This window comes from Dipodomys merriami, unplaced genomic scaffold (genome assembly GCF_024711535.1).
Source record: "Dipodomys merriami isolate MVZ:Mamm:240054 unplaced genomic scaffold, mDipMer1.0.p SCAF_3, whole genome shotgun sequence".
NCBI classification, from domain to species: Eukaryota; Metazoa; Chordata; class Mammalia; order Rodentia; family Heteromyidae; genus Dipodomys; species Dipodomys merriami.
In genome coordinates this window covers 104,452,146-104,475,089 of record NW_027204492.1, presented here as the reverse complement: position 1 = coordinate 104,475,089, position 22,944 = coordinate 104,452,146, and the positions used below count along the sequence as shown (strand labels likewise).

Genomic DNA, 22,944 nt, shown 5'->3' with positions numbered 1-22,944 from the left:
ATAAACTCTAATAAACTGCTCTTAGACATATTGAGATAACTGTGTTTTTTTTTTCTATGAAGGTATTAGAATTACACTCTGCACTTTTCATTTGTTAGGCAATTGATATTTACCTCAAGCTGTGTCAAAGCTTCCAAGATGGCTCCTAGAGGAGAAGTTCAGCAATGCAAGGACCTTACAATATGGAGGAGTGGTGAAGGGAGAGAATAAGGATGCAGGATCAAGCAAATCTAGAATATTCAGAGACTGACTCAGCTATATAACCCAGATAAAAACTGGTACCATAGTTGCTGTCTCCCCTTGTCTAAGCTTCCCTATGCAAACTTTGTGTGTGTGTGTGTGTGTGTGTGTGTGTGTGTGTGTGTGTGTGTGTGTGTGTGTGTGTGTGTGTGTGTGCTGGTCCTGAAGCTTAACTCTAGAGCCTGGACCCGTTACACACTCAATAACCTCCTTTTAGACATAGTGGGATAACTGTCAGATGGATTTCTTTTGTTTTTCTTTAATAGTATTAAGGTTTTCAATTGGGGACCAGGAACTTCTCAGGCAAGTGCTTTTTAATTTGAGGTACATGTCATCTGTAGAAAAGGCTTCAGGAGGAGAAACATAGGGATCTGTGGATATTACTGTAAGGGGATGAGCCTGAAGTGCCACGACCAATAAAATCTTAGGATGTCCTGTGACTGACACAGCCATATAACCCACAGGAAATTACAGAAGTTCCTTCCCCTTGAAGTAAGCTCCCCCAAGGAACTGTTATTTGGTGGGGGCATGTGTCTCCTCCTGAAGAGCTTTGGAGTGAGAGGAGTTTGATGAGGCTAATGGATAAGTGACAGAGGGTCAGGCAAGCAAGAATAAGTTTCTGAGTTAAATTCCAAGCATTACCAGAAAAGAAAAAAAAAATGTAGCGATGTTGCATTTGGAAGAGTCTTTAAAGAGATGGGAGCAAGCCAGGCTCTGCTAGCTCATTCCTATAATCCTAGCTACACAGCCAGCTAAGCTCTGATGATCATGCTTCTATTCAGTGATCCAACAAAAAGCCAGTAGTAGAGGTATGTAACTCAAGTGGTAGAGTGTAGGGCTCTCCCTAAAAGCCATGGAGAACGTAAGTCCCTGAAATCAAATGAATTTAAACCCCAGTACTGGCAGGGGGCGTCGGGGGGGGGGAGGTGGGGCGTGAGGGAAATATATCGATGCTTTCTTGAGGACCTGGATGATTACCACATCTATAAATGATTGGCGTATGGTCTAGTCACATACCCTACAAATGGCTACTAGTGCGATAACTTTATGACTGACTTTTTCTTTTGAAATATTGGAATGAAACTTGGGGGCCTTGTGTTTGCTAAGCAAGTGCTCTTTAGCGTGTGCTGTGTCGGAACAGTCAAGATTGTTTCCGGAGAAGGAGCTCAGGAATACAGTGACCTCATAATGGGGTGGGGGTGGGGAGAATGGCTGAGAGAGGCGCCTAAAGCAAGGACCAGTCAAATTAGAATGTTCTGAAACAAAGAATGTAACTTCTGGAAGAGCTGCCACTTCCAGTTGGAGAATTTCAGGAAACGGAGCGGCTCACAGCCTGGCTGCTGGGTGTCGCTAAGCCTGGGAGAAGTTCTAGTTTCTTGAAGAAGGAGCGGTAAGGAGGTTGGAAGACAATGACATAAACCCGTATCTCAAAAGAGTGCCCCCTTCTTTCTCTATAAGACAATATACTTGTTCCCAATCAACAAAAGAAACTACAAGATACAGACGGAAGCCATTTTAACGCTCACTCATTTTTGCCTTAGGGTCTCAGGCTCATGAGGGTAAAAAAAAAACAAACGAATGTGGCTCCATTTCTGCAGTTATAAAACATCTAAAGTAACATTGTAACTGTTGGTTGGTTAAGAACCTTTCAATGGGAGATTTTACCAGAAGACCCTTTTTGTGGCTCTCAGTATTCCTCGCCATGGTGGTCCATCAGTGTTAACTTTTTTCCAAAGTGAAGGTATGGGGAACAAAGGCTTCTTTTGAAGTGTAATGTTGGGGGAGGGACAAGAAGGGATGGAAGAAAGGCAGGTAAGAAGAAAAGAATACCAGAAGAGAAGGTGTGGCACTCATGGGTGAGAGCTAGAGGAGGGTCGGCAGGTGTAAAGCTATGTTTCCTCCATGATAGTAAAGAGATCAAAAAGGTTTAGTTAAGTGACTAGGGGAAGTGTATGGATGGGTTCAAGTCAGAAGAGGGAGTATAACCAGAGGAAGAGGACTGGTTATAAAGCACATGGTCTTAATATCCATAGCCAGTACTTAAAAAAAGTCAAGTGCAGGTGGTTCATGAATGTAATCCTAGTTATTCAGGAAACTGTTTGAAGGAGGCTATTCTGAGAATTGCAGTTGAAAGCCAGTGATGGGCAGGAAAGCCCATGAGTCTCTATCTCCAATTAACCATTAAAACTCTAGAAGTGGGGCTGTGGCTCAGGTAGTAGAATGCTAGCCTTGAGCAAAATGGCTCAAGGATAGCATCCAGACACCAAGTTCAAGCCCCAGGATCAATTCTATCCCCGGAAAAGAAACCTTAAACTTAAAAATCACCAAAATAAATAAAAGAGTGTTATGTTCACATGGATTCCAGAATGTTCTGGCTTTGCCTGATTTCTGAGAAAACTACTGATTCTATAACAATGAGGTTGTGTGCACTCAGCCAGGCCCTGCCATCCCCAGACAAGTCTACCAAGATAATTTTAACAAGAAGATTTCAGGGACCCAGGGTTTGGGGTAGAGTGTCACATCCTTGTGTCAATATATTGAAACTTCTCAAGAATATCCTGAAGTGTAGCTGAAGACCCCATGGGAGATTGAGTGAACCACCACACTGTTGGTTGCATGTCTATTCAAACATATTATGATTTGTACTCATTTTCCTCCCATGATATAAGGTGTTGTTAACAGTGGTGAGGGATATAATCTAACACTGATGGACTAAAGGTCAAAATAGAAGAATTTCTAGGTATTTCTTAGCACTAAGGTGAGGACCATCATGTGAGGACTATATCAGGCAGTTAGCATCTAGTACCTCCCATATTCTCAGCCTCATGACATCAGTGGCTCATTAGGTGGCCATCATTTTCTGATATATTCTCAGGAGATCCCAGCAAGATATTCTAGTGTAGTGATAGTTCAGAGGTCAAGATCTGTACCATGCAACATGGTGCAGACAAAGAATTAGAAACCAACTCATACATTCAGTCCTAGAAAGCCAAGGCCAGTACTGTCAGCTTGAGGGATAGCAATTCTAAAACTTGAATTCTGGTGAGGGTGCAATGACCAGTCAGTAAAATTGAAGAAAATGTATCAAATACTACTTGAAGTTGAAGTGACTTCCAGATGGACTCTTGCATGTTCAATAAGTGAATGACAGAGAGGGTTCCACATTATAACTGTGAAAGGAATGGCAGACTGAAAAACTCCTTCAATTCTCCCTCAAGAGTTTCAAGGACATCTTAGATTATTATTTGCTGGGCCAGAACATCAGAAGGGAGAACATTATACTTTTTCCACAGTTGCTGTGGTGATTTTTGACTTCAGATGGGGAGATCCCAAATTTCAAATCAGAGGGCCTTTAAAACTAGTCCCTCCCCTCACCGTATCCAGCCTACTTATGCATGGAAAACTATAGCCTAAGAATTATTGTGTCTTGCTTCATAGGAAACATGCAGATAAAAATAAATGCCTTTGGAGTTGCTAGTAAACACTGATCTCATTGAAAACTTCAGATGGGCCTTGGTTAAAACTAATCAGCATTCTCCCTACTGAAGGTACTCATACAATTTAATTCTCCCTCCTCCAGGTTGCTGATTCAGAACCTTTCTGGCATACACATTTTCCTCTTTTCCCTACAAAAGTCATCATGCCTCGAGGTCAGCAAAGTAAGCTCATTGCACGAGAGAAGCGCCGCCAGGCTCGTTGTCATACCCGGATTTGTAGGTGTGCTGAAGAAATATTAATGATAGCTGAAGAATGTGCTACATCTTCCATGATGCCCATAGCTGAGTCATGTAGCACTCCTCAAGGAGTTAGGGAAACCCCGTCAGCTGGAGCTACTGCTGGTGCTGTTTCAACATCCCTATCTACTGGCCATACTGATGAAGGTATTTCTGCTACAACATCTTCTGCCTCTAATGATGTATGGGTCTCTGCAGCACCTCATTTGGCTCCTACTGATGAGGGTGTTTCTCAAGTACCATCTGCACTGTCATCAGATGAGGCTGTTTCTGCAGCATTGTCTACTGCTGCTATTGCCATAGGTGCATCTGGCAGTAAAATCCAAGAAGAAGTTCAAGAAACACCTTCTGAGAAATCTTGCTATACAGAGTTTTCACACCTACATCTTGTATCCAGAGAGGTTGGGTTCCTGGAGAAGTTCATACTCTCAAAGTTTAATGTGAAGAAGCTCACTACCAAGGAAGAAATGTTGAATATCATTGACTCAGACTGTAAAATGGATTTTGAGGAGATCTTCAGGAAAGCCTGTGAGCACCTCTCTGCCGTCTTCGCAGTCGAAGTGAGAGAAGTGAGCCCTGACACATATAATCTTGTGACCAAATTGAAACTCCCCAACAATGGGAGAGTACGTCCTGGCAAAGGCTACCCCAAGGCTGGTTTCGTGATGAATCTCCTAGGTATGATATTATTGAAGGGTAACTGTGTCAATGAGGAAGACATCTGGAAATTCCTAAAGTTGATGCAAGTATACCCTGGGAAGAAGCACTATGCCTTTGGAGAGCCCAAGAAACTCATCATGCAAGATTTGGTGAGGCTGAAGTACCTAGAGTCCCGGCAGGTGCCCAACAGTGAGCCTCCACGCTATGAGTTCCTGTGGGGTCCTCAAGCCTATGCTGAAACTAATGAGATGGAAGTCTTCAGGTTTTTGGCAAAGATTAATGAACTTGCTCCTTCTTTCTTTGCTTCTATTTGTGAAGATTCTGAGAACGATTAGAAAGGAGCCCTGAACCTAGAAACACACAAGCCTGACACCATTATCAAAGCTTGTGCAGTTTCTAATGCCATTCCTCCAACAAGTCATCCTACATCAGTTGAATCTGAAGCTGTAAAATTGGCCAAATAAAAAAATACAACCATCACAATGCGAATTTTGGTGAAAATAATAAAGTAGAGAATGTTTTTGTGGTAAATAGTTAAACATGGTTCATCCTTGCTTTTCCTTGTTGCTCTTACTGTTGTTTGGCTAAAATTGGTTTCAAACCTTTTTTTAAAAAAAAGTTGAACTAAAATGTTTATAAAACATAGTGATGTTTGGGGCTGGGAAGGTGGCTTAGTGGTAGAGCGCTTGCCTTGCATGCCTGAGGCCCTGGGTTCGATTCCTCAGCACCACATTAAGCAAAAAGAAAAAAGCCAGAAGTGGTGGTGTGGCTCAAGTGGTAGAGCGTTAGCCTTGAGCTGAAGAGCTGAGGTACAGCACCCAGGCCCAGAGTTCAGGCCCCACGACCGGAACCCCCCCAAAAATTTAAAAAATCAAAAAAACATACTGATGTTTGTATTTTTTTTCAAGTATTTCTTGAGGGTGTTAGGCTTGATATACTAACAGAAGTTAAACTAGTTTACTCAGTCCTTGCTTGTACTAATTTTCAGCCCATAAGATGCAGCTCTACATGGAAAATGCTCAACTACCTTCTATGTCTTAGATGTAAAGAAATGAGTGATCATGAAGGTGGGTTTTTTAAATCAGAACTATCAAGTGGAAATGAGCAATGAAAGGCCTTTGGGAGTTTGTTAAAATGCAAATGTCATTTGTTTGAATTTTCATCTAATATGGGTGGTGGGCCACTCCGAGTCAGGGAAGTAGTAAATTCCATGCTCTCAGAAGGTGTCTCACAGTTGAAAGACTAAAATCATTAAGTCTCCTTGGGTGCCATAAGCAAATACTCGTGACTGAGTTTAGGATGATGGGAAGTTTGGAAAAAGGGCAAAATTAAGCTGAGCAGACATTTAGTCTTCCAAGTTCTGGAGGCTGAGAAGTCCCAGGTTAAGGTGTAAATAGATTCAGTTCCTCATTTGCTTCCCTTGTTGGATTGTATACTTAACTGTAGCCTAACACAGGAGAGAGAACAAACCACAGTGGACACAAGTGACCAGTGAAAAAGAGAAGAAAGAACACAAACACTTGTCTCTATCTTTTGTTGTAGAGACACCCAAAGATGGGATCCTACTCTTAAGAACATGCAAAGTGCTAGCCATCAGTGGTTCATGCCTATAATCCTAGCTACTCTGGAGACTGAGATCTGAGGATCGTGGTTTAAAGTCAGAACAACAAGAAAGTCTGTGAGACTCCTAGCTACAATAAACTACCAAAGAGCCAGCAGTGGAACTGTGGCCCAGGTGGTATACTGGTAGCATGGAAGGAAAAACAGCTCAGGGACAGGTGGTTAGGCCTGAGGTTTATGAGTACACTGGGAAAAAAAAAATTTCTCCTGGGAATTGGGCCAGTGTCTTGGACTCTTTTTTCTCATTGTGCTGATGAACATATATTGGAAATAAGAATTTTATACATTTTTACAAGGAGTTTCTGATAAAGAGTAATGGTCTCTTAACGTGAGAAGTGCAAAAGTAACTATGACAATTTTGGACATGAACTGGGATGGTTGAATCCATTGCATTAAAGCAGCATTAAAATTAGTTTATCTTTAGTAAAATTCAGCAGACTTTACTTAAGAATAAATTACTGTTAAGGCTATTATGAATGCAAATAGAGACAGATGGGATAGACAGAAAGATGGAAGGACTTCTCTCTTGTCACCAATTCTAGCAACTTGAATTGCAAGAATATATTCTTTGGAAGGCTGTGTTAGTGTTTTGAATTAGTGTACTAAGGGAAGCTAAGCTAAAGACCCAGCCTTTTTTTATTCATATTTTGAGCCCATGAAATGCAGGAATACTGTGACTTAGAGGTAAAGTGAAAAGAATGAGTTAGCATAAGGGTGTTCTTTATGAGAGTGATCAAGTGGAAATTTGCAGAGTAGGGTCTTTGAGGCTTTGAGAAACTGCATGTCCCTAGTTTGATAGAATTTTCATGTAACAGGGGTGGAGGAATAGTCAATCATGGAAGTGTAAATTCCATGTCAGAAGGTGCCACAAGTGGAATAAAAATCTTTTAAATTTGTTCAGTGTTCCATAAGACACTTTTTCTTAGGGTAGATTGGCAGATATTGCAGACAGGGACACAGACAATCCTAAGAATTATTTAATTCTCATAGTTCTGGATACTGAGAAGCCCCGTAATAAGTGTCAACAGATTTAGTCCATGATGGGTGTTTTGTTTATTTTGTGTGTGGGAAATAAACCCAGGGCCTTGCTTGCTAGACAAATGCCCTAGCACTTGAGCTATAACCCCAGGACTTTATGATTTGTTTGTTTTTCATATAGAGTAAGCCTGACTTGGCTTAGAAAACATGATCCTTCTACCTTTGGCCTATTGACTGTCTGGGATTACTGGCAGTCATCACCATACCTGGCATAACATTTATTCTTCAATCCTAGACACTGCAGAGAAAATTTTCTGCTGGGGAGGGCAAGTCACATGGTCCAGGTACTTAAGTTAGTGCACATGACCACAAATTTGCAAGACACTGTTTCATATACTCAAATGCAAACTTGTGCTCCTCTCCATAAAACAGGAATTATGACTGAAGATGGAAATAAAACCCCACAGAATGGAGCCACTGGACAAAGTTATCATTTTTAAGCTTGAAATTTTATCAAGGGACTGATTAAAATTATTCATTGTGATTTCAGAACTGTTGTATTACAGTTACCTTTTCTTTCTCCCTTTCCTTCCTTCTTTCTTTCCTTTCTTTTCAGTCCTGGGGTTTGAACAGTGTTCCAGGCTAGTGCTCTACCACTTGAGTCACAGCTCCACTTCTGAATTCTGTGGTTAATTAGAGATAAGAGTCTCATGGACTTATTTGTTCCTAGGCTGGCATCGAACTGCAATCCTCAGATCTCAACCTCCTGAGAAGCTAGGATTACAGGTATGAGCCAGTTAGCATTTTGTATCTCTAAGTTTATATGCATACATTTATAATACAACTATTATCTTATGAATATCCTACTGATGTGTGGTGCCTTCTCTCTCTCTCTCTCTCTCTCTCTCTCTCTCTCTCTCTCTCTCTCTCTCTCTCTCTCTCTCTCTCTCTCTCTCTCTCTCTCTCTTTTTGTCGGTCAGTGGGCCTGAGCTCTGGGCCTGGGCGCTGTCCCTCAGCTCTTCAGCTCAAGGCTAGCATTCTACCACTTGAACCACAGCGCCACTTCCAGCTTTTTCTGCTTATGTGGTGCTGAGGAATCAAACCCAGGACCATATGCATGCAAGACAAGCATTCTACCCCTGAGCCACCTTCCCAGCCCCGCTTTCTCTTTTCTTTCATAGATCCATGTACAAAGGCATATTTTGCCCAATTGCTATATTTAAGTCCCATAACCCAACAGCCTTCTCACTTGGTGGCCCTGATTTAGATTTTTAAGCACTGAATTTTGAGTTGACATTGTAATAGGATCAGGGTTTGGGGGATCTATGGAAGGTGAAAATTTTGCATTAAGGTTGGGATATAAGCAATGGGGCCAGAGGGGGAATTGCTGCAGAAAACCTAATTGTTCTTCAATTTCCTCACATATTCTACCTTAAGCTTGGACTGGACATGAGATTTTAGTCTGAGGGAATTCTTATACCAAAGTTAACAGTAGGTCATACTGGTAATCACATGGGTATTATATACCAAAGTAATAGGACAGTCCCCTGATAATGTACACTATGTAGGCTAACATTTTGCTGTCAATCTATTTAAACATATTGAACAAGGAAGAGCCCATTTTGATGGACTGCTGACAACCACAGTTCTTTTTTCCCATGGAAAAGCTACAGGTGTGCAGCTAAAAAGGAAATGATAGCTTAGGAATTTTCACAAACAGTAATTCATCAATACAGAGATGGAAACTAGCAAGGAACAAAATATTGTCAGATCTGCAGGCAAAGGAAGCAAGTGACTAATTGCATCCAGAAGGAGCTCTGAGTGGGTAATAGACTTCTGTGTAGTGAATATAGAAGCTCTCTGCTTTCTGTTTTGTAGTTGTTGCTATTGTTTGCCTTGATACTGAGCTGGTTATTTCTCCACACCTATACAGCACAAAGTACCCCCAGTAGAAAGTACAAGCTGACCAGTACAATAATCCAACACAAAGGTCCAGAACTTCTTAAATCCACTGCTCCCAGAAAGGAACTTAATCAATCATAGTGAGAAAGAGTTTCTTTTAAACACCCATGCTTCTAGAACCTAAGCAAACCGCTGAGAACCATGTCCCATGAGCTGAACACAGGCAACCCTGTGTATACACTCATGAGCCCAAGCTCATATAGATGGATCGATGCCCACCTACAGAAAAACCATTTCAATACATTGCTCTTCTTCACTCTATGGGTGGGGTCCACCCATAGCTCTCTCAAAATCAAGTAAGAAGAGCCGTTGTTGTGCCTATGCCCAGTAGATCAATGTTTAGTTCCCAAGAAACCTTGTGAGTCTAGCACAGTGTATCTGTCCTCTGATGAGTGATTTTCTTCCAGTGGCAGCAGCATTCCCCTTCCTACCTATCAGAGCAGAGGAAAAATGCTTCACTGGAACTTATTTGAAATAAATTGTCTCATATCCCTTCACAGTTCTGTATTCTGTGACTCAGGAGAGCTGAGCAGATGACCCTGTCTCATGAGGGAATCCTGAGGCAGAGAAAATCCTTGATGCCTTCCCTGGATGGAGAGAAATGTCTTTGGCCTTATAAGGAAATTACAGTCTGTTATCCCAACATCCAGTAAGTGGCAGAGGCAGTCCCTTTAGCACCTAGTAAGTGAAAGCACAGTCTGATGGGCTGAAGGTTAGGATCCAGGAAGCAATCTAATGGGGATCCTTACAAGACTCTCTATGTTAAGGTTTGACAGATGATTTCTTCAACCTCAATACTCTTTTTTTTTTTTTTGGAAAACCTCCCACATTACCTAGGGAAAGAACTCTCCTATACACCCAGAATCCAGTGGCAGAATTCAGAGTCATACAATGGCTACAAATAGTAGGACAGCATCACAGGAGCAACTTCAGAGACAAAGAAGTTAGAGGCCTCCTCCATTCTTTCTTATTTTAGTGAGTGAAGTATCACAAGACTAAATTAAACAGGACAAAAGGCAAGATTTAAAGAGGCAGAGTGCTATTTCTCCACAGAGAAGAAATATTATACTTGCGTATCCCAGATTGCCACAGGAACTGGTTCAGAATGAGTCAAGCGACCTGAGGGATGTAGCACACTGCTGAGAGGAAAAAGTCATCTTCAATAACAAGAAAAACAGAATGTATGTTGTTGTTATTTATTTTCTAAAATAAGACAAGGATGTCTACTCTCTGCATTTTATTCAAGACAGTATGGAAATTCCTAACCAGAAATAAGGCAAGAGAAAGATATAAAAGTGATCCAAATAGGAAAGAGAGGAGTCAAAGCAACTGTATTTGTAGATTATGTCATCCCCAGACTCCTAGAGCTCATACATACTTTCAGCAAAGTAGCAGTATGTAAAATTGATGCAAAAGATTATTATCTTTTCCATATACTAACAATGAGCAGATGGAAGAGAAATTAGGAGAAAAAATCAATTCACATAATTCTCAAATAAAAATACCTGGACATAAACAGTACTCTAAATATTCACAGTGAGACCAAAGGAGTACATTCTTAGGAGAGGATCACAAGGGCTCTGTTAGCATTCCCTCCATCTCAGGTCCTCAGCCCCTCCCACTTTACTTCCACGTGCAGCATGTATCTGTACCCCAGCTGCATCAGCAGAACGCCTTCCACCCAGATCTATACTCCACTATGCCCATTACAAAAAAGAACTTCCTCTGGGCCTCCCTGCAGTTTCTCCTAGATAGCTCTGTCCAGACCTAGCTGTGCAGACAGAGTACCTCCCACCTCTAGCTCTGGTGTTACAAGGATCCACCTTCATGGGGACAGGTACCTTATTGCTCCCTCTCCTGTGGCCTCTGTAATAAACTTCTTTATAAACCTTCTCTCCAGTACATGGTTGTGCCCATATGGTCTTCTAGGGATGGATGCCTACAGGTTCAATAGCTGTATGCATATGATCATATACAATGATGCTTATCAAAATGAACTCCAAGAAATGGAAACTAGTGGAATTTTATTGTACTGCTTTCAGTTCTTTTTTTTTCATTTTTCTCTTGGGTTTATTCCCTTTTGTTGCTGTTTTTGATTTCTGTACCCTTTGTCTCATATATAAGTTTATCTGATTGGTGGGGAGGTGGAAGGGAAGCACTGAAACAATGGGGCAGAGGGTGAACCAGGGATACTCACTAGATAGTATATTGGAAATGAACCATACCATTTGGGAGGGAGGGAGATTGGGAGAGGAAAACCTGGGAGAAAATGAGGGAGGGAATGACACTTTTCAAAAAGAAATGTACTCATTACTGGACTTACATAGCTGTAACCTCTATGTATATCATCTTTACAATAAAAATTAAACAAAGTAGCATAGAATTTAACCATCAAAATTTTCCTTCAGAGTGAATAAGAGAAAGATTCTTTCAAACATACATACTACATTGAGGAACTTCAACACTAGTAAATGTGCCTTGCAAAATTTATTGAAATACGTTCTTTTGTGAGAACAAAAATGATGTAAATCAGAAACTCAGATCTATATAATAAAAGGAAGCATGTTACAGCATAGATGAAGGTAAAATATTTCATTTTGTATCCAAAGCTAGTGTTCTACCACTTGATCCAAGCTCCATTTCTGGCTTTTTCTTGATAAATTAGCTCATGGACTTCCCTGCCCAGCTGGCTTTGAACCATGATCTTCAAATCTCAGTCTCCTGAATAACTACAATTATAGGTATGATCCACTGATGCCCAGATCATTGTTCTATCCCTAATTGATCTACCATCTACAGTTTTAAATGAATAACGTCAATATTTTGAATGGCTTATCTAACAAATAAGAAAAATGAATTTGAATTATATGCTAACACACAGGAGAAAAAAACTTAGAATACTCCCTTATAATATTTCTGCATGACTTGTGAAATGGAAAAGTATTTTGGAAGTTGGCTGGATCAGTTAAAAGCATACGTATGTTTCAAGTTCTATGGAAATAATTAAATAAGTAGAAATGATCATTTAAGAAAGAAAAGAAAGTGGAAATGTACAATGACAATAGAAAACAAAACCAATTGTAATATTCATTAAAAACTAACACAATTACCTTTAAAATCTAGTGATCTGAATATATCAACTAAAAGATTAAAACTAAGCAGGAAAGGTCAGATAATGTGGTGTTAGGAAAATGAACTCTTAGATATGTATTTTAATGTTTTTTTTTCATGCATTTGTTTCTAACTCATTTATAAGATTATTTCTTTGTAGCTTTGTATGTCCCTCCCCCCCAGTATAACCCCTGCTTTCACTATATTTGATGTTGGTATAATTTGTGGAGGAGATGGGGAAAAACAAGTCGTTTAAGGATACAGGTGGACCCGATACAACTATGAGAAGTACAAGTTGTCATGTCAAAAACGAACTTTACAACTTTGGTGTGTGTGGGGGGATCTGGGGGGGGCGGGGGGAGGCTGGGAAGGGATGTGAAGGGTAAACAAAGGAGGAGGCTGCAATGCTTGATAAGAAATGTACTCATTATCTTGCCCATGTAATTGTAACCCCTCTGTACAGTATGTTCACAAAAAATTAAAATTAAAAAAAACTATCAGAGAAGATTTTAAATAACAGGACCAAACTGTACACTTTCTGTAACACTCACATTAAATATAAAACTATAAATAGTTTAAAAGCAAAAGGTTGGAAAAGGATATCTCACTTTAACACAAAGGAAAAGAAAGATAAACTAATGGTGGGTGCCAGAGACTTACATCTATAAACTTTACTGCTCAGGAGGCTGAAAGCTGAGAATCACAGTTTGAAACAAGCCTATGCAGGAAACTCGGTGAGACTCTTATATCCAATTAACCACCAAACTGTAGAGTTAGAGCACTAGCTTTGAGCACAAAAGCTCAGGGATAGCACCCAGGTTCTAAGTTCAAGCCTCAGGACAGACACCAAAAATAAAAAAGTAAAAGAAAGGTAAACTAGATATATTCATTACAGACAAAAATAGAATTTAGGGGAAGGAAACAATTAGGAAAATATATAAGTATAACAAAGATAAAGGAGTCAATTCTCTCTACAAAAATATAAAAATAATTATTGGATATGTGCAGTAAAGCACAGTGCTCATATAAGTCATATAAGGCAAACATTGATGAGACAAATCTACTCATGCAGCTGAAGATTTCAGCCTCTCTTACTGCATACTTGAAAGATAGATGCACTGGTGGACCCATTGCAACAATAAGATGTACAAGTCATTATGTCAAAAACGAACTTTACAACTTTTGTGTGGGGGTTGGGGGGTGTGGGGGGTAGGGGGTGGGGGGAGGGGGAGCGGGGAGGATTGGGTGGGGGGCAGGAGGAGGATGGGAAGGGATGGGAAGGGGAAACAAAGGAGGAGGCTACAATGCTTGATAAGAAATGTACTCGTTATCTTGCCCATGTAATTGTAACCCCTCTGTACAGTATTTTCACAAAAAAAAGATAGATGCACTGACAAATAAAATCAATAAAGGTGTAGTCAAATTGAACCATACAGTCAATTAACTAGTTTTATATAACGTTAAATTACTTAACACAAGAAATAAACAACACATTTTTAAAAGACCATATGGAACATAATACATCAGAAAGCTTCACCCTCTGTTCCACTTAACACACACTGTTACATTTAAAGGAAAAAATTAATAAAATATACTCAAAAGTTTAGGATGGGATATACCTAAATTAATAATAGAGTTACAATAGGAAGATCCTTAAATACTAGTAGATTGAACAACAAATCCAAGAAGAGGTCTGGAAAGAATTGAAAAATAAAAATTTCTCATCAAACATCAATGCTCATGCCTGTAATCTTAGCTACTCAGCAGGCCAAGATCTTGGGGATGGCAGTTCAAAGGCAGCTCAGGCAAGAAAGTCTGAGAGACACTATCTCACAAAGAACCAGAAAAAAATAATCTGTCTGGGGGTGTCACACAAGACTGCCAGCAAGACAAGCCCCAGTTTCCAAATCCTCATCAAGGGAAATAAATGAATAAATAACAACATTTCTTAAATGAAAGTACATGAAAATAAAGTTCATCAAGTATGTGAGCTGCAATGGAGGCAGTATTTACAAGGAAATTTATAGCACTGGATATTTACATTGTAAAAGAAGGAATATTTAATGTAATAATTTAATCTTCCTTAGCAAGGTAGAAAAATGAAATTAAATTCAAACGAAAAAGAAACTACCCATATAAAATCAGAAATAAATGAATTTGAAAATATTGGTATAAGCGACTGATAAAACTAAAAGCTACTTTTTATATTATTAATAATGTTTGTAATGATCTATGCATATTAAGAAGACGGAAGATACAAATTTCTAATAAAAGTCAAATAGAGGCCATCAGTAATAACTCCAATTCCAATAACAGTATATCAGGAAATACTGTAATAATTCTATGCTCAAATTTAGTGAACCTATAGAAAATGTTATCATTCTTCAAAATGTACTTAGATAAGTGTTCACAGAGATAGAATAGCTGAATAGGCTTATCTGAATGAAAGAAATTAAAATAATCTTTCCATCCTAACAAAAAAGTACAATCTGAACTTCTCAGTGATGAATTCTGTTGAATATTTAGGTAGACATGATGCTACTTCTCAAAAAGTAGGCACACCAAAAGATCCTTAAGTATATGTTATTAGGGAATTTCAATCCAAAACAATGAGATACCAGTATATACCTATTAAAATGGCTAAAGTTCAAAACACTGACAAGACCAAGTGACTGAGATTATATGTAACAATGGGATCCCTAATTTAATGCTGGAGAGATGAGAATGCTGCAGCTACTGAAGGACAATGTGAAAGTATTTTATACAGTGAACATATTCTTATCATATTATCTAACAATTATACTTCATAGTGTTTATCCCCTAACAGTTTGAAAGCTATATCAACACAAAACTTCTCAAAAAAATACTCCCAGCAGATTTTTATGCATAGTTGTCAAATAAAGAAAAAAAATCTAAGATGTCCTTCAATAGATACATTCATACACTAGAACAATGTCTAGTGATAAAAGGAATGAATTATTTTTAGAAGTTTTAGCAAGGATTTATTTTAATATAACAGAGGTAAAGTAGGGAGAAATAGAAAAAGTGAAAGAAAAATTTTCTGCTCCCCACACAGGAAAGACTTCAAAGTATAAGTTTTTCCTGAAATGGCATGGGTGACCTATAAGTGTGTATTGCTATGTGAAACTAGCCTATCTGAGAAAGGCTACATACTATATGATTCTCACATTATGACATTCTGGAAAAAACAAATTTATGAAAATAACTTTTAAAGATAAGGGTTTCAAAGGTATAAAAAGAGGTTTTAATAAAGGAGGTTGAATAAAGTACAGAGAATTTTTGATATACTGAAGGCATTTGGAACAATGGTATACTGGTACTATATAACCAGAAGAGTAAATGGGAATGTGAACTACGGAACTCAGTTTAAAATAACACATTAGTATATATTCCTTAACTGTAAATAATATGATCTTAGTGGCACTAGAGGTCAATACCAAGAAAATCTGTGTAATGGACAGATGTGATAGTTCACTCAATTTTGTTGTAAAATGGAAATTGGTCTAAAAAAATGTGTGAGCCTTGTAGCTCACATAAATGATTCTTTCTACTTGAGAAGTGGACATCAAGACAATCATTTCTAGGCCAGCCTAGGCAAAAGTTTCATAAGACCAAGATCCCATCTCAAGCATTAAAATGAGACGTCTGTAATCTCTCTTATGGGGAAACATAAACAGGGAGATAAATATTCATACCTGTACCCTGGTATAAAAGCAATACCTTCTTCAAATAATAACAGAAACAAAAATGGCTCCAGGCATAGTTCAAGATATATAGCACCTTCTTAATTAGCATAAGGTCCTTAGTTCAATCCCTAGTACTGCCCCAAATAAAATAATATAAAATAAAGTTTAGTAATTTTTAAAATCCATACTAAGTTATACATTTAGAATTGTTTGTGTTTTCCTGTGTAATCCATGAAGATTTTTAATTAGCATTATTTTTTATGAATTTTCTTATGTAAAACACTTTGTTTCTGAAAGAGAGAGAGGGGGAGAGAGAGAAAGAGAGAGGGGAGGAGGGAGAGAGAGAGGGAGGGAGGAGAAAGAAAGCCAGGCACTCATACCTGTAATCCTAGCTACTCAAGAGTCTGAGATTTGAGGATTGTGGTTTGAAGCCATCCTAGGCAGGAAAACCTATGAGATTCTTATCTCCAATTAACTACCAACAAAACCAAAATTATTGCTGTGGCCCAACTAGATTGAGCACAAAAGCTCAGGGATGGCATCCAGGCCCTGAGTTCAAGCCCCAGGGCCAGCACACACACACAAAAAGAGAATGTCAGTTATCTGTACCTAGACATTAAAGTTTCTTCTATCATTAGTAAGTAAAATATACCACAGAAAAATATCCCATATATCCTTAAATTTCTTTTTTTAGTATTGTTATAGTCACTCTACGGTATATGTGTGAATAATCACTCCCCTTTCTGTATATGAATATATATATATTTGTATATATTTAAAATGTTCTAGAGAATTATGACAGATATACTCAACTTGAAGAAAAATTGAATACTACACAAAATGTTGATTCCAACTATTTTTGGAATCAGCCCAAATCACTCTCATAGGAATTTTATTTCATTAAAAATATTTAGCCAGCCACGATGGCTCAAACATATAATCCAAGCTACTCAGGATGTTGAGATCTGAATGAAAAGATTTCAAGGACAGTATGAGCAATAAAAAGGTAGTGAGAGGTTAAGCTCAGTCGATAGCAGAGCATGGTGGCACATGCCTTATTTGCTTAGCTATCCAGAAGAGGTAAATAGGAAGATTATTCACCAGGCTGTACTATGCAAAGATACAAGATCTCATCTCAAAAAGAAAGTAAGAAGGAATTGAGTCATGGCTCAAATTCTAGAGAACCTTTCTAAGTAAACAAAAGGCTCTTCACTATCATTATCACCAAACTAGACACAAAGAACATGGTAGACGATAAGGAATAAAAATGAAAAACTGGTTAATTAGAAAATAATGAAGCAAATTAGTGATAATCAGTTCTTTGAAAAAGTAATATAAAGATTTTTGTAAATATTATTACTTTATGATGAAAGAAATGAAAATAAATATTAGGTAAATAAAATTATATAGCCCTGGGTACAGAAAGATTTAATGCTACTAAGGAAATAATATAGTAACAATTAACTAGAGACAGAGTTCAAGACTCAGAACTGGCAAAAAAAGGTTTAAAAAATTGGGGGGGAGGGGAGAGGCTGGGAAGGGATGTGAAGGGTAAACAAAGGAGGAGGCTGCAATGCTTGGTAAGAAATGTACGCATTATCCTGCCCATGTAATTGTAACTCCTCTGTACAGTATGTTCACAAATAAAATAAAATTAAATTAAAAAAAAAAGGTTTAAAAAAAAAGAATCTCAGGTGAGCATTGATGGCTCATGCTTTTAATCCTAGCTACTTATAAGGCTGAGATTTGAGGATCACAGTTCAAAGTCAGGCCAAGAAGGAGGGGGGGAGGGAAGAGGGGGGGGGAAGAAATCCCTGAAATTTTTATGTGTAATTAACCAAAATATAGCTGGAAGTAGAGGTGTGATTCAAATGGTAGAGTGGCAGCCTTGAGCAAAATGCCAATCAAGCCCTAAATTCAAGCCCCAATACTGGCACTTAAAAAAATTAAAAATTCCAGTCATTGCTACTTGGTGAGGTCCTACTACATATAGTATTTTCTTTTTATTTTTTTTGGGGGGGGGGTCCAGTCATGGGGCCTGAACTCTGGGCCTGGGCGCTGTCCCTCAGCTCTTCAGCTCAAGGCTAGCGCTCTACCACTTGAGCCACAGCACCACTTCCGGCTTTTTTCTTTTTGCTTATGTGGTGCTGAGGAATCGAACCCAGGGCCTCAGGCATGCAAGGCAAGCGCTCTACCACTGAGCCACCTTCCCAGCCCTATATACAGTATTTTCTTTAAAAGTTTCAGTCATGACTACTTCTACGTCTCTACTTTATTTCCCATTCTATACTCAGGAAAAAGAACAATCTTGTGAAGAATGCTTTGATTTACCTCAAGAAAGAGAAAACTCATTGGCCTCTGGGAAGTCAAAGGGACCTTCCTGTCAGCTCTCTTGGAACCCCGCCCCTCAGCAACAAAGGAAGACGGACAGCCCAGGTTCTGAGGACTAGGTTCCCGGATGAGAGAAGAACGTGGCAGTGGAAGACCGGAAGTGGGAATTCAAGGCCGGAAATAGAAGCAGGAGGCAGTAATTCCCACCTCAGCTGCCGTTATTTGGCATCCGTGTGGAAATTCCGCTTCTAGTCAGGTAAAAAAAAGATTTTTGCTCAGAGGCCTTGGTGAGTAACCTGAGTTGAAATTGTGACAGGGAATCTCCCCAAGTTACAGTCCATTCTCATGAAAAATGTGACCACGTGTGGTGTTGTCCGTCGACGGCTCCATGATTCCTTGGGAACTGCAATTTATACTAAAAAGGCCGATCCAGTTTTTCTCTTGATGTCAATAAACAAAGGTCTTAAGCTATGGCTGGTAGATTCTGTTCACCAAAGTGGCAAACTTTTGCCCCCTAATTGTTTTTTGTTTTGTTTGTTTTTCCCAAATGTGGGGCTGGAAATCAGTGCCGGCATGCTGTTCCTGAGCTTTTCTCCTCAAAGGTAGCATTCTATCACTTTGAGCAACTTTCTGGCAATTAATTGGAGATGAGAGGCTCATGGACTTTTGCTGCCCTGGCTGGCTTCTAAGCCCAACCAAGATCCTCAGATCTCAGCCTCCAGAGTAGCCAGGATTATAGATGTGAGCCACTAATGCCCCACTGGCCCTAGAAGCTTAAAGTGTAGCTTATTGTGAAAATGGAGGAGACTCAAAGGAGGGTTGGGTGCAGATATAAGGAGCCCCTCCTGACTCTGTTGTGTATGGTCAAGCAACACAAAGGATCTAATTTCTCCATCATTTGTTCTCTGCAGAACTAAGGAGGTGGGGGACTTAGGCAAATAAAATGTCAAGGGGTGAGCAAGGAATGATTCTGAGGCCACATAAACAGAGTGAGGACAGTGATCATTTCCAATAGCTATCAAATATACCCTTTCTTATCAAACCTAGGAGTCCCAGATCTACCTGAATGAAGTGGTGGGGTGCTCTCTTATGAATCCTTTTTGTTACTAGAGAAGTTACTATTGTTACTTTCAGGAGAACAGTGCAAAGAAAGGATCTAGATCTTGCAAAAAATAGGTATAATTGTCCTGAGTGTAAACCAATACCATTCTGAGGACTTTGACATTATACTGCTTCTTATTGTGGTCCCCTAAGTAAACCTTGAATAGTGCCATGACACAAAACTCTATAACTTCCTCTGCAGGAGTCTCAGGATACAAGCTGACTAGGAGAGAACACAGGCTGACCTGGAGAGGACACAGGTTGACCGGGTGGTAAGTAGAGCAAAAACTAGAAAGAAAACCTGCAGAGAGAACCTGGGTTAAAGCCAGGGAGCTCTCCCCTTGGAGATAGTTCTCACAAGTACATTTTCTCCCCTCCTCCTTCAGATTTCTGTCTTGCTGGGTCTCCTACCTGCTAGATCTGACCATAGTCATCATGCCAAGGGGACAGAAGAGTAAGCATCGCTCCCGTGCCAGGCGTCAACAGGAACACGGGGACAGTCCTTGGGGTGCACAGGTCCCCAAAGAGAAGGAAGTGGAGTCTTCACCCTCTTCTCCTGTTGGTGATGGTGCCCTCCCCAGCTCCAGTGGTGTCTGCATTCCCCAGAAGTCTCAGGGAGCCCAGTCATCTGCCTGTGCTGATGTAGGAGCTTCTTGTACTAGTTCTGATGTAGGTGCCCAGGGCCCTAATGCAGGTACTGATGAGGAAAGTTCTAGTACCTTCCAGGTGGCAGCCCCCACTAAGAGCATGTTCAAAGATCCACTCACCAGGAAGAATAATACACTGGTGCAAAATATGCTAGAGAAGCTTAAAATAAAAGAGCCTATTACACAGGTAGATATGCTAAAGGTCATCCAAAAAAATTACAAGCAGCGCTTCCCTGAGATCTTCAGGAATGCAACCCAGCAGATGGAGCGGATATTTGGTATTGATTTTCAGGGAGCAAAGCCAAATAGTAAACCTGAAACCCTTGCCAGCAAGTTGGGTGACATCAGTGAGAGTAGTCTGAGTGCCACTGGGGGCTTGTCTAAGATGGGCATGGTGATGATGCTCTTGGGTATCATCTTTATGAAGGGCAATCGTGCCACTGAAGAAGATGTTTGGAAATTCCTGAATGACCTGGGGATTCATGATGGGATGAAGTATGCAAAGTTTGGTGAGCCTAGAAAGCTCATCACCAATGATTTGGTGCTGGATGGATACCTGGAGTATCGCCAGATACCTGACAGTGATCCTCCCTGTTATGAATTCCTGTGGGGTGCCAGAGCCCGAATTGAAACCACCAAAATGAAAGTGCTTGAGTTCTTGGTTAAGGTTGTTGATAAGCCCCTTAATACTTTCCCTATGTTGTATGATGAGGCTTTGAAGGATGAGGCAGGGAGAGCAGAAGGAAGGAGTACAGCTGGGGACTCCCTTGTTGCCCAGGACCCTTCCCATGCTGCAGCCCTCAGCTCCTCCCACATCTAGCTGGGTCGGAAGTAGTATTCACTGTGTATTTGAAGAGCAGTAAATCTTATTAGGGATTCAAGTATGTGCTGGAGGAAGCGAAACTTAGTTGTTGTATTCTTTCTTATTATGTAACACAGTTGTTACCTTGTTTTAAGATTGTAACTCTGATCTGTAGTTTAAGACTTAGCTATTGAGTTCAAGATTTGTTTTCCTTCATGTTATACTTTGTAAATTATTTCCTTCTCACATTTCTGCTTGTTTAAAAGGGTTTAAAGGTAAAGTTTTGGTGTTTGAATAAATTTCAACCATCTCCCAACATCCAGTTGTCTCTGAGGTAGTTTTTCCATTGTGTACTTGTTCTGTTTTCTTTCTTGTTATGTAACACTGTAGTACCATTGTTGCAACTCTTATTTCTCAAGTCTTTTAATGGAAGATTTATTTCACTCCATATTATTCTCTGTCAATTATGTCAGCCTGACAGGAGGCAGCTGCATCTCAGATAAGGGAACTCTATCATTTTCCACAGTGGTCTCAGAAATTAATCATTGTAGTATGAGAGAACAGGCCTCTTGGTTATAGAAATACTCATTGATAGGATCCTGATTTAGGGGTAAAGGGGGTACCCAACCCAAAAAATAACAACCCAAAAACTTCCTGCCCTTTTTAGCTCTGAGATTCTGAAAACAAGGGTAGCTAGACAGACTGACAAAGTCCAGTCACTGGGGTGTGGTTTCTGTGTCTGAGTTAAGACTCAATAGGTCATCTACCTCAGAACCTTGCCTGTAAACCCAGAATTTAGGAGTCTGAAGCAGGAGAGTCATGAGTTCCAGGCCATCCTGTGCTACAGAGAGAAAGATATTAAAACTTCTTTTTGTAATAAAAAATACAAATAAAATCACTAAGATTAAAAGTAAGAGGAGGGCTGGGAAGGTGGCTCAGTGGTAGAGCACTTGCCTTGCATGCATGAGGCCCTGGGTTTGATTCCTCAGCACCATGTAAGCAGGAAAAAAAAGCCAAAAGTGGTGCTGTGGCTCAAGTGGTAGAGCGCTAGCTTTGAGCTGAAGAGTTGAGGGACAGCGCCCAGGCCCAGAGTTCAGGCCCCACGACCGGACCTCCCCCCCCAAAAAAAACAAAACAAAAGTAAGAGGATTAAATGTGATTAAGAAGATTAAAAGTTATTGATAGTTGGGTGCCTGTGGCTCAAGGCTATAAATCAAGCCAGTTAGGGGGCTGAGATATAAGGATTGCAATATGAAGTCATCCTGGACAGGAAAGTCCATGACACTCACATCTCCAATTAACCAACAAAAGGATGGAAGTCCACCATTGGTTCAAGTGGCAGAGCAAAAAAGCAAAGGGATAGCAAGCAGGCACTGAGTTCACCCCCAGGACTGGTATGTGCACACGTGCATGCATGCACAATCACACACACACAGACACACAGACACACAAAGTGACAGACCAGGCAATGATCTTTCAGTAGAGACACCAAACTTTATAATCAATTTTAAATGTTTTATCAATAACTCAGGAGAAAGACAAGAATTCTACAAAATGAGCAAAGTAACCCATTCTAAGAAGAGTACTTAGCTTTAAAATAAACCCATAGAGCAGGATGCAATGGTTCACACAGCAATCCATTCTTGGGAGGCTATAGGTAGGCAGACAGTTTTTGAGGCCAAAACACAACACACTATCTGAAAACTAAAGCAAAAAAGGGCTGAAATTGGGGAAAATGTAGCCTGGCATAAATATTCACAAGATCCTATTTCAACTAGAAAAGCAGTGTAATGGTACACACAGATCATCACAGCTACATAGGAAGATCATGGACCAGGCTGGCACAGGCAAGGAGTGAGACCCTTTCTCATACATAACTTGAGAAAGAAGGTCTGGAGATGTGGCTCAAGCATCAAAGTACCTGTCCAGTGAGGGTGAAGTCCTGAGTTCAAACCCCAGTACTGACTAATCACCTCCCCCCCAAAAAAAAAATGCCAACTTGAGTTTGAGCCGGGCATAGGATACACACATGTAATCTCAGAGGCAGAGAT

General features: G+C 39.9%; 2 protein-coding genes across 2 annotated transcripts; both read left to right on the top strand.

Annotated features, from left to right (window-relative positions):
• Positions 1-1,501: 1,501 nt before the first annotated feature.
• On the top strand, positions 1,502-5,141 carry LOC138839697 (melanoma-associated antigen B5-like). The gene is made up of 2 exons (XM_070039273.1): positions 1,502-1,630; positions 3,821-5,141. The coding sequence occupies exon 2, from the start codon at positions 3,881-3,883 to the stop codon at positions 4,967-4,969; it is 1,089 nt and encodes a 362-aa protein (XP_069895374.1). The 5' UTR covers positions 1,502-1,630; positions 3,821-3,880; the 3' UTR covers positions 4,970-5,141.
• A 13,384-nt stretch (positions 5,142-18,525) lies between these two features.
• On the top strand, positions 18,526-21,078 carry LOC138839930 (melanoma-associated antigen B4-like). Its single transcript, XM_070039399.1, has 3 exons — positions 18,526-18,599; positions 19,647-19,716; positions 19,831-21,078. The coding sequence occupies exon 3, from the start codon at positions 19,880-19,882 to the stop codon at positions 20,909-20,911; it is 1,032 nt and encodes a 343-aa protein (XP_069895500.1). The 5' UTR covers positions 18,526-18,599; positions 19,647-19,716; positions 19,831-19,879; the 3' UTR covers positions 20,912-21,078.
• The last annotated feature ends 1,866 nt before the right edge of the window (positions 21,079-22,944 follow it).

Coding starts and splice junctions, on each gene's coding strand:
- LOC138839697 (XM_070039273.1), top strand. CDS start 3,881: ATGCCTCGAGGTCAGCAAAGTAAGCTCATTGCACGAGAGAAGCGCCGC.
- LOC138839930 (XM_070039399.1), top strand. CDS start 19,880: ATGCCAAGGGGACAGAAGAGTAAGCATCGCTCCCGTGCCAGGCGTCAA.